The 12,470-nt window shown below is 32.3% G+C and overlaps 1 protein-coding gene across 2 annotated transcripts in view; it reads right to left on the bottom strand.

Moving 5' to 3' along the window:
• Positions 1-12,470, bottom strand: part of LOC141836522 (uncharacterized) — a 38,260-nt gene that overhangs the window by 21,648 nt on the left and 4,142 nt on the right. Inside the window, exons 2-4 of one of the 2 annotated variants that reach the window (XM_074724032.1) lie at positions 11,325-11,544; positions 11,122-11,218; positions 5,957-5,997 (exon numbers count right to left, since the gene is read on the bottom strand). In XM_074724032.1, the coding sequence (XP_074580133.1) occupies positions 5,957-5,997; positions 11,122-11,218; positions 11,325-11,432 (246 nt within the window). In that variant the 5' untranslated portion in view covers positions 11,433-11,544. Of the gene's footprint in view, positions 1-5,956; positions 5,998-11,121; positions 11,219-11,324; positions 11,545-12,470 lie in introns of those variants that run through there. The other variant, XM_074724041.1, reaches the window with a different exon arrangement.

Genomic DNA, 12,470 nt, shown 5'->3' with positions numbered 1-12,470 from the left:
CCCCCCGGGGCAGGGTTGAGTTGGCTAATGTGGGGCAGATATTGCTACAATGGGTAACGGTCGAATCTCGGCGAAGTCGAGAAAAATACCCTCCCCCATAATGGCCAACTACAACTTCCTTATTTACCTTCTCACAGATAATTATGGGGCCGACTGTGTAGGACTGCTCAGGGTGCGATTCCATCTTTTGCTACAAAGGAAAGGATGACTCTTAGGCATCCTACTCTCTCTAAACCATATACCCTCTCTAAATCATATAAGGCGTCTTGCGACATGTTAGGGCACACTACACTAATAAGGTCACCTAATTATGTTCTTTAGCAAAAAATTCAATGAGACTCCATAATGTTATTCTACCTACTGACAAAGAGTTTTATACTTTTATTCAAGCTATGAGGCATTTGCGTTATTATCTACTACCCCATGAGTTTATTCTTCAGTTAGATCAAAAAACGCTAAATTTCATTCAATCATAGAAAAAATTAAATGTTATAATGTTAGGTAGGTTGAGTTCATACAAGAGTACATTTTGTTCTAAAACATAGTTCTAGTGTGGACAACAAACCAATTTTCACTAAGTCATGTGGTCACCACATTACACATCTAAATATGACTGTAGTAGGATTTGATAGACTAAAACAAAATGGGAACCACATGATTTGGTAGATTTTGTAATCTAAGACAGGTACCTATTTTAGGGCACATGCTTTTGCATTGCTTGCATTATTAGAACTTCACCTTGAGACTTTCTTATTTGGGAATTGCATGCTACAACCTAACTACACTTTAAAAGGAGATTATTGCACTTGTGTTAAATTGATTTTATTGTCTCTCATAACATCGAGATGTTACATGAATCATATCACAATATCACATATGGTAAACAACAAAGACAACTAAAAAAATATGGAATTGTACTCACCGTTACTCAGGGGCGGAGCTTACAGGGGGGGGCGCCTGGGGGCGGTCACCCCCCTGACTTTGAAAAAATGTGCAAGTTTTATTAAGAAAAAAATTATTATCGCATGGGCTTGTTTTATGTAGTGGGCTGGAAAGACTGAATCTATTCTTATTCTAGGGCTTCTACCATTAATCATAGGAATAAATACAAAACTGATTATTTTTCTTCTCCATTCTCTCTTATCGGCCAAACTTCCTCCCCAACCCAAAGCTGTGGACACTAACAGGTTTTCTCTTCTCTTTGCACTTCTTTTAAAGTTAAATCAATCCATCCTCTCCCTTTCATCAATTATATATTATATATTTTGATTGATTTCAACTTAGGTTGGATATTTTGTTAAACTTTGAAGGATTCAGTATTCTTTTCTTGTGGCAATTATCTGGCTTATTTCGATTTCTGGGCTTTCCGATTATTTCAATTTAGTCAATTATTGTTTTGTAGGGAAAATCACTTTGTTTCAATTTGGACAGTCCGAACCGAAGAGAAGACAAAAAAACATCTGCTAGTTTTTGTATTTTCTTCTCTCCTCACTCACGAGTTGCCAAATTATTTTGGATAATTTATTTAGTTTTTTAATTTATTATTTTAAACTTTAGTAGTGTTACTATGATCTATGTATTCAGTTTTATTTTTGATAAATTATAAAAATTTGTTGATATTTTTACTCTAATATTTTATTGAACTTTTATTGTTTTAATTTATAGGAACGTGATGAGCAATAGGAAGATTGATTCTTATTTCAAAAAAAGAAATCTTGATGGGGAGACAAATATTAATTCTTCTACACATGTTGATGGTAATCCGGTGATGGCCGATAAAGGTGGTGAACTGTTGAATAATCAAGATGGTCAAGTTAATCAATCTGATTCTCCTCCAAAGAAGTGTCCGAGAGTAGATAATGCATCACTTGATGATTCTCAAATTGAAAGAGATCTTGGTAAACGTCAAATGATATGGAAATATCCAGTGGAAAAAAGAGATGAAATTCGACGATTATATTTGAGAGCCGGTCCTTATCAAGTTGCTCCAACTGTATTCAAGGGTAAAGGTAGAAAGTTTTTAACTTCTTGGTATGAATCATTTAAGGATTGGCTAGAATATTTGCCTACAGAAAATGCAATATTTTGTCTTCCGTGCTTTTTTCCAACCCAGATTCGACAAGTACATTTGTTGTCGGTGGATTCAAGTCTTGGAAAAAAGTAAATGCTGGAAATGATTGTGCTTTTTTGTCTCATGAGGGAAAGACACCTAACTCTTTGCACAGGGTGACCGTTGGCAAATGTCATGATTTGATGAATTCATTGCAGCATATAGACATGAATATGGATCGGCAGTCTCAAGAGTTAGTTGTGAAGAATCGATTAAGGCTTAAAGTTTCAATTGAAGTTGCCAAATTATGTGCATTTCAAGGTATTGCATTCAGAGGTCATGATGAGAGTATTGATTCATATAATAGAGGTAACTTTTTGGAGATTATAAAGCATACGGCTGCCTTTAATGATGATGTTGCTTCTGTTGTTCTTGAAAATGCTCCTCAAAATGCAACTTATAGTTCCCCTGCAATTCAGAAAGAGATATTGTCCCTCTATAAAAGCAAAATTCAAAGATTTATACGTTCTGAGATTGGTGATGAAAAATATTATCTCATTGTGGATGAATCTCGAGATGAATCTTCTAGGAAACAAATGTGCATTATTTTGAGATTTGTTGACAGAGAGGATTTTGTTCGGGAAAGATTTTTTGACATTGTTCATGTAAAGGATACTAAAACTTTGACATTGAAGGAAGAAATATACAAGGTTCTCGCTCATCATAATATTAGTACACATAATATTCGAGGACAAGAATATGATGGTGCTAGTAACATGCATGGGGAGTGGAATGGTTTGCAAGCTTTGTTTTTGGAGAAATGTCATTATGCACATAATATTCAACAGTTCACCACCTTTATATACAAGCTTTGTTTTTGGAGAAATGACATTTGGAGAAATGTTTTTGGAGAAATGTCATTATACTCAGTTGCAGCCTATGAGCAAAACAATGAATATAATATGCATAATGACATTTCTCCAAAAACAAAGCTTGCAAACCATTCCACTCCCCATGCATGTTACTAGCACCATCATATTCTTGTCCTCGAATATTATGTGTACTAATATTATGATGAGCGAGAACCTTGTATATTTTTTTCCTTCAATGTCAAAGTTTTAGTATCCTTTACATGAACAATGTCAAAAAATCTTTCCCGAACAAAATCCTCTCTGTCAACAAATCTCAAAATAATGCACATTTGTTTCCTAAAAGATTCATCTCGAGATTCATCCACAATGAGATAGTATTTTTCATCACCAATCTCAGAACATATAAATCTTTGAATTTTGCTTTCATAGAGGGACAATATCTCTTTCTGAATTGCAGGAGAACTATAAGTTGCATTTTGAGGAGTATTTTCAAGAACAACAGAAGCAACATCATCATTAAAGGCAGCCGTATGCTTTATAATCTCCAAAAAGTTACCTCTATTATATGAATCAATACTCTCATCATGACCTCTGAATGCAATACCTTGAAATGCACATAATTTGGCAACTTCAATTGAAACTTTAAGCCTTAATCGATTCTTCACAACTAACTCTTGAGACTGCCAATCCATATTCATGTCTATATGCTGCAATGAATTCATCAAATCATGACATTTGCCAACAGCCACCCTGTGCAAAGAGTTAGGTGTCTTTCCCTCATGAGACAAAAAAGCACAATCATTTCCAGCATTTACTTTTTTCCAAGACTTGAATCCACCGACAACAAATGTACTTGTCGAATCTGGGTTGGAAAAAAGCACGGAAGACAAAATATTGCATTTTCTGTAGGCGAATATTCTAACCAATCCTTAAATGATTCATACCAAGAAGTTAAAAACTTTCTACCTTTACCCTTGAATACAGGTGGAGCAACTTGATAAGGACCGGCTCTCAAATATAATCGTCGAATTTCATCTCTTTTTCCACTGGATATTTTCATATCATTTGACGTTTACCAAGATCTCTTTCAATTTGAGAATCATCAAGTGATGCATTATCTACTCTCGGACACTTCTTTGGAGGAGAATCAGATTGATTAACTTGACCATCTTGATTATTCAACAGTTCACCACCTTTATCGGCCATCACCGGATTACCATCATGTGTAGAAGAATTAATATTTGTCTCCCCATCAAGATTTCTTTTTTTGAAATAAGAATCAATCTTCCTATTGCTCATCACGTCACTATAAATTAAAAAACAATAAAAGTTCAATAAAATATTAGAGTAAAAATATCAACAAATTTTTATAATTTATCAAAAATAAAACTGAATACATAGATCATAATAACACTACTAAAGTTTAAAATAATAAATTAAAAAACTAAATAAATTATCCAAAATAATTTAGCAACTCGTGAGTGAGAGAAGAAAATACAAAAACTAGCAGATGTTTTTTTGTCTTCTCTTCGGTTCGGACTGTCCAAATTGAAACAAAGTGATTTTCCCTACAAAACAATAATAGACTAAATTGAAATAATCGGAAAGCCCAAAAATCGAAATAAGCCAGATAATTGCCACAAGAAAAGAATACTGAATCCTTCAAAGTTTAACAAAATATCCAACCTAAGTTGAAATCAATCAAAATATATAATATATAATTGATGAAAGGGAGAGGATGTATTGATTTAACTTTAAAAGAAGTGCAAAGAGAAGAGAAAACCTATCAGTGTCCACAGCTTTTGGTGGGGGAGGAAGTTCGACCGATAGTAGAGAATGGAGAAGAAAAATAATCAATTTTGTATTTATTCCTATGATTAATGGTAGAAGTCCTAGAATAAGAATAGACCCAGTCTTTCCAGCCCACTACATAAAACAAGCCCATAAGATAATAATTTTTTTTCTTAATAAAACTTGCACATTTTTCAAAGTCAAGGGGGCAGGGGGGCGACCGCCCCGAGGAGCCCCCCCTATAGCTCCGCCCCTGTATTAAAGTGTTTAATGGGTGAAAAAATGGGTATTTGAGACTCAATCTTGCCACTAGCCAAAGTTGTTTGTAACAATTCGATAAATTGAGCTACCAGCCGCAATCCATTTCAAATTTTGTATAGGACAAAAGCTCGTTAAACTTATAAACTTAATTCCCTTAACTATCACTCCTTATTCTTCTATGTCTGAGATCCATGTCGATGTCATGAGGAAAATGACACTAAGTAATAAGGTTTATGAAATTCAAGTTAATGCACATTGTAAGTTTAAAAAGTACAATGTAGGATGTATCTACTATGCATTCGCCCAGAATGTTGGTGCAAATCGTGCCCCAAGTATGAAAAATAGATTTCAAATGTCAAACTATGGATAATTTCCATATTTCTCCAATTTATAGTAGACAATATTTCAGGTAAATGTTCTATATTAACAAAAAAATTATACCAAAAGATAGTCATTATCTTTTGGCATCTAAGGGCACTTTGCATTTAAATAAAACTATTTTACAACAAAGAAAATATTATAATATACAATTTCTTCCAACACTAGTTTAGTTATAAGTAAAACTAAATTGGCATGGTGATTAATTCACTGAATAGTCATTAGTTATCATAAAAATAACCAATTAAAGGAATACTAGTTCATATACCAATTCAAAATGTATGCATCTACATGTTGTATACAAATTCAATTCATTTCAATTAGATACTCAAAAACACAAGCAACCTTTTCTGTGAATCAAAATACATCCCCCTTAATTACAACATTATCATCCAATATCATTTATGCGAGTAGAATTTTAAGTTTCTCGAGAGAAACATATGTTACATGGAGTCTTAATCTATATATCAAGTCTTGATTAGTCACTCGTCAAATTCTTAGAATCGGGAATGTTGACGCATTGTCTAAGACATTTTAGCAAGTAAAATTTGCCCAACAATATTTTTTCAAACTTAGATTAAACCAACAAATGTTTATAACATACCTTGGAGTTAACACTCGAGTCATAGCTCATCGCCTTTGCAGCTGCAAACACAATAAAAATAAGTTTAAATAAAATCTCAATCACAAGTCGAATCCCACTCATGTGATGGCAAAAAACAAATCTTAAAATCTAGATTACTCCTCGGAGGAAGTAGAGAACTCTATAGTTCAAATCTCCATTAAACAACCATTAAATGTATAAATTCGAAGGTAAACCAATTCAAACACAAAATCTAAAGGAAAACAGTAGAGATCAGCCAAAATCAAAACTTGAAGCGAAGAAACCATTAACGAAACTTAAACTTAGTAAGGTTGGAAGGCTCTTTTGAGTACTTCACCTGATTGAAACGATAAATGCAAGAAAATCAAATTAGCATTAGATTGCCAACAAAACTAACATCTCACAGTAACGAAAGAGATGAAACTCACAATTACTACAAACAATTCTTTGCAACCTTCGACTTAGAACCCGACTTTGAGCCCTTGGGTAGAAGGGGGAAGGAGATGACACCTTAGAAGATTGGGAATGGAACTCTAGGGGTGATTACTCTTTAAATACACAATTAGGACGAAGTGGGTTGGGCTTAGAAATCCTAATGGGCCTAAATGGTGTTTAATTTTTTTAGAAACTCCCCATTTGTCACTTTAAATTTATATTTTGTAAAGAAAATAAAATTTTAAAATATGTAATTTTTTAATAGTAATATTGCAAAATAAACACTTTAAATTTATATTGTCCATAGAAAATAATTTAAAAATAAATAAATATTTGTCAATAATTTTTTAATAGAAATATTGTATAATACACACACAATAAGGTAAAACAAAAAATAATAGTCATTTAATTACATTAGAACTTTCATGTTTCCATGAAATAGGTTGCTACAATATATTTAATTTAAAATTTCTGCCAAAAATACTTAAGTCATTTAATTTCTTCCAAAACTTTTCTATTTCATATTTTTTATAAATTAAATTTTATAATATTTCTAATTATATTTAACATCTGTTCCTTTTTTATTTTATTCCCAAAAATATTTAAACCATTGGATAAAAAATATTTTTTTAATAATATAACACACTTTAGATGACATTATTTAAATTCTTAAAGTGTTTTTTTAATTTCACCTTAAGGAAGGTTCAATTAGGAGGTAATCTAAGCGGCAACAAATTCATCTTAATTTTGTTTGAAGTGTAATATAAAAATTAAAATTAAATATACATAAAGCTAAAAAACTGATCGTTTAGGTAGTGAAATTAAAAAATGATTTTAACCCTAAAATTTTAGTCAATAAAATTAAATCATAATCAAAATTCATCCTTTATTTAAGGTTATGAAAATTATTAGTTTAAAGAGAGTTTAGCATTAGCAAAAGTTCATATAATTTTTAATTTACTCCAATATCTCATATAATAATTTGATTTGTTATTAAACAAGAAGTCCAACATAGGGGTGGGAAAAATACTGAAAATTTCGACATAACGCACATATCATACCGACATATACCGAATATACTGATATTAACGGTATACCGAAAATTTTGGTACGGTACTATTTTTGATATTTCGGTATTTACCAAAATATCAAACAATTTCAGTGGGCAATTGGGTAAATATATTTTTTATCCTTTTATAATTTTGATATACTGAAAATACGGAAATATTGAATAATTTTGGTATGAAATTTATACCATACCGAAAATTCGATATGCCAAAGTTTCAATATGTACTTATATTTTCCTTATACCGAAATTTTCGACATGGTATACAATTTCATATGAAAAATTCAATCTACTGTATTGAACCAGCCCTAGTCCAACATGCAAGGCATACAAAAAAAACTCAAAATAATGTGATTTAGTGATAATTCATATTTATTTAGTTTTACAATAATAATATTATAATTAATTCACAAATTAATTTTATAAAAATAAATATTAGAATTTATTTTAAATTGAATTTTTATTTTAGCACTGATAAGGAGTGAGAAAACTTTAAAAATCTGATAATTTATAGTTTAATCTAAAATCAAATTATAAATTTTGATATGATATTGATTTAATTAGGTGTGAATTAAAATTTTAATTAGCTTACTATATATATATTATTATAATTACTAAGTATTATATTATTAGATTACTAGCTCCTAACCTAAATACATACTAAATAAATTATAAATCAAAGTTTTAATAAAAATTTGATTTTTAGAATAATTCAAAAAATTAGAGTGAATGTGTTTATAGAAAATTAAAAAATGTGTTTATAGGAATAAAAATAAAGGAATAATGCAAGACAATGAGAGCGGTTTCAAGAGAGAATTAAAAGTACTTTATAGAAAAATTGGTAAGCCTTTTTTAAAAAAAAATAATCATATATATAGATAAGGGTACTATAGATTGTTTTAAAAAAAATAAGAGTCATTTAAATGCCCTTGACATATACTTGGTCATATGCACATATTGTTCGATGGCGACTTTGTGTTAGGTCACACATGACTCATTTTTAGGTGATGCCTGACTCAACTAATTTTTGGATCATTCTTGGTCCAAACCATGGAGGTGAGCTGCCCTTGCTCGCCCAAACATGTGGACCAAGGGTGAGCCTTAAATGGCACACTACACACTGCCCATCCTATGCCATTTAGGTTAGGACTGGTCATGGGTAACTTGGCTTGTTTGCCACCTCTAACTATTACTAGGAGAAAGGGAGATAGGACCATACATGTAAGAGCATCCTTGAGCTCAAGGTGAGTAGCAAGTCACAGAAGAAGAGGTTTATAAGGATTGGGTAAGCTTACTTTCTTAGAATAAAATAAAATAGAATTTATTTGAAATTAATAATAAAAAACAAAAAATGCTTAATGGTTCAAATCACTTGAACCATAAAGCAGCTAATGCATGAGATTTTGATAAAGAACAAGGGGGAAGCAAGGTAAACAAAGGGTAAACAATCGATTGTTGTCGGAATCAATGATCTGAGTTGCAAGGGATGGTTAAAACAAAAAATGAACAAGATAGCAAAAAAAACAACCAAGCAAGGTCGCCAATAAACAAAAAACAAGGTCGCCAAGAAGCAACAAACGCTCACCGAGAAAGAGATTTAAGGTTAAAGATACAAAAAATAAGAAATATAAAATCAGGTAGACTTACTATCTTAAAATCAAATGGATTACATAATAAGGATGATAGAATCCAGAAAAAAATTCAGTACAAAGAAAATAAAAAAAAGAATTCAATTGAAACCAAAATTAATAAAAATTGAAAAAAAGGAGAAAAGCATAATGCTTTGAATCTCTTTAAAAAAAATAAAACCATCTTATGAAAGAAAGCAATTGATACATAAGAACTTGATAAGAAACAAGAAGGGGGAGAAGCGACTTAAACAAGGGGTAAACGATCGATTGTTGTCTGATTGTGATCTGTGTTGCAAGAGGTTGTTAAAATAAAAAATGTAAAAAGATAAGAATAGAAATAAAGAGAACAGAAATTATTGTACCTTATCTAGAAGAGTCATCGTCATCTACAAGAGTCATCAAATAGATTTTTAAAGGATGAGCATGGGATCAATGGAATAAAACGAAGAACCCAATTTAGAAAAAGAAAAAGGAGATGGAAGATGCTATGAGGTTTTTGAACATTCAGCTTAACTAGTTGACGCATAGCAAAAAGGCCCTTCATGGCTAGCGGTGTGGGCATCACATGCCTTGTGTAGGTCCAGCACCTCAAAAGGTAACCTCTGCTAGGCATCGCCTTAGAAAGGCAATGTTTGCTTCAAAAAGATGCCCTGGCTTTATGGTGCTCGTACACAGCCTGGGGCATGCTATAGGTAGCCTAACTGATCATCTCTAAGACTATTTGGGGTTGGCTATATAGATTTTATCCCACCATTTAACTTTATGTAAGACTATATTGCTAAGAATGTAGCATTATACTATCACTGATAATCATGGTCATAATAGGTTTTTGAGATTCTCTCACACAGATTATAGGAGCTAACAAAACCATGACTTTTTCATTTGAGCATGATCAACATCATTGACAATTTCATGGCATAATTCGCTAACACAATTAGGAAAATTCTTTACTAAGTAACATGTAATATATGTATATTTTTAAAAATTTTCTTGAAAATCAGATTTGGACAAAATCACATCTCTAAACCCTAAAAAAAAAAAATTTTTTAAAAAAAAGCCGAGTAAATTTGCCATATCAACAGGTTAGCCATAGACGACTGATATATATATATATATATATATATATATATATATATATATAAAATGACACCAACAATATAAAACCACACAAGAAAACACAATAAAGGAACATCAACAATGTGAAACCAAACTACAAAAACATTAACATGACACCAATAGGCTGAAACCGAGTTGGAAATGATATAGAGGAACATCAGCAATGTTAAATCAACATCATAGAAACAACAAATCGCACCAATAGCATGAAATCAGTTCAACACTACTATGAAGGAACTACAACAATAGATAATCACATCATGAACATTAATATAACACCAAGAGGATGAAGCCATAATAGATACAATAAAAGGACACCAATAGTAAAGAACTACATCATAAAAATATTAAAACAGCACCATAGCATGAGACCTCATTAGAAAGCCCACAAAATAACACTAGCATACAATATCACATCAAAGTTCAAAGATACTAGAAGTGCAGGAGATGAAAACAACATCTAGCTTCCATGTCTCTAAGAAACTCTACCCAAATAAACTGAGACGCCCTCTAAAACCCAACCATATGCATTCAAATCTAGACGTAAGAAAAAAGAGAAGGGTCATGTAGCCTAAACTAATTTTTGAGATGGCCGCTTGATTTACTCCAACCCAAAGATACGACTACCAAATACATCATAAGGCATGACTTACCTCCATCATTATTGATGTTATAGCATGAGAGTCAACTGAGTTAACATTAGGATACACACAAGTATCCAAATTGTTACAATAGTTTGATCTACACAATCTTCTTATGCTTAGCGACTAGATCATGCAATTGAATAAAATGTAAGATGGACAATGACATAATATAATGCATAAGGTTAAAATACCAAAAAATTTAAAAACAAAACACTATCTAAAGAAGTTCACAATAAGTGCCCCCCCACCCACCCAATAAAAGGAGAAAAATACCTCTAGCACAATCTGGCCAAAGAAGATTCTTGTTTCTTAACCGCTCATGTGGAATTAAACCTCCACTCTCATGTGAGTCAAGAGTGTAAAACCCTCGCTGCGCAAAAGCACAAAATGAACCCATAAATTATTCAAACTTTAATGAAAAACTTGAAACTAAAAATTCAAAATATAAATAATAAACTGTCCAAAAACTCTCGAACCATAAAGCAAGAGTCATTTTGCAGAGAGAAGATGGTTGAGGGAATCGCATAGGAATGTCTCCTAGATTTCTGCAGATTAGTGAATGCTATCCGGGAAAGATTCCACATTTTCCTAGGTGAAACCTCGGTAAAAGTGGTTGTGCACCGACCGGCTGAAGTTGGAGTTGAGATTGCAGTACGTAAACCGATGTTGTGTCCAAGAGTGATGTGGACTAACAACCTGCATCCCATACAAAATAGGGGAAAACATTAACTTAACATGTGGAAGTCTAATACCCTTTTTAAGCAGGTTTGAAATAGGAGCGAAATATCATCAATTATTTAAATTACCACAATATCCTACCAAAAAGGATGTCTTCTTATACATCAACATAAACATACAACTTACAGAAATTCTCAAAAAAAAAAAAGCAATCAACCAGCCTAGTATGACTAACCAAGAGAAAATCAAGTGTTGATATGAAGAGAGACTGCTGAATCTCCCACCAGTGTTGCCCAAACAAGGAAGATTGCACAGTATCTAACCATGAGAAAACTCCCCCCCCCCCCCCCCCCCCCCCCACAGAGACACACACACACAAAAACCCAAACAAGCAAGCGACCACATAGATTAACTTAAAGAGCAGACCGGATGCTCAAAGATGAAAAGGAGAAGCTCGAAAATGGAAGATCTGTGCCAGTAAATGCTATTCCAATTGGCTTTGCCAACCAATCTAGTAAACCCAGATTCAGTTTCTAGAAGTTCCAACTTATGCTCACAGAATCTCATCTTTCGCCATACAAAACCATAATTAATAACATTATTCTTCAGGGGGGAAATGATTCTAATTAGATTGATACACGTTTCTAAAACTAATCCCAATAGAACATGCCAGCTAGAGGTGAAGACTATGTTGCATGTTAAATAGCATGATGAGATGAGGGAAGATATGCAACTTAATTGAAGATATGCTAAAACTAATTTCAATGAAATACTAGAATATGAATTATAAAGATCTAAAAAAGCCAAGATACAACTGCTTAATTACAAAAGTGCACCACTGTGAGAAAACAGAAATTAATCACCATCGTATTGCAGTCTCACACCAAGTGTGAATCCATGCATCAAACTCAATCCTAAGTTTCTAACATGAAAAAAAATTAAAA

Source organism: Curcuma longa, chromosome 1, assembly GCF_044706935.1.
Source record: "Curcuma longa cultivar G26 ecotype Majalengka, Jawa Barat chromosome 1, ITB_CL_G26_1.1, whole genome shotgun sequence".
Lineage (NCBI taxonomy): Eukaryota > Viridiplantae > Streptophyta > Magnoliopsida > Zingiberales > Zingiberaceae > Curcuma > Curcuma longa.
The sequence above is the reverse complement of the archived record's forward strand: the minus strand, read 5'-3'. Positions and strand labels throughout refer to the sequence as shown.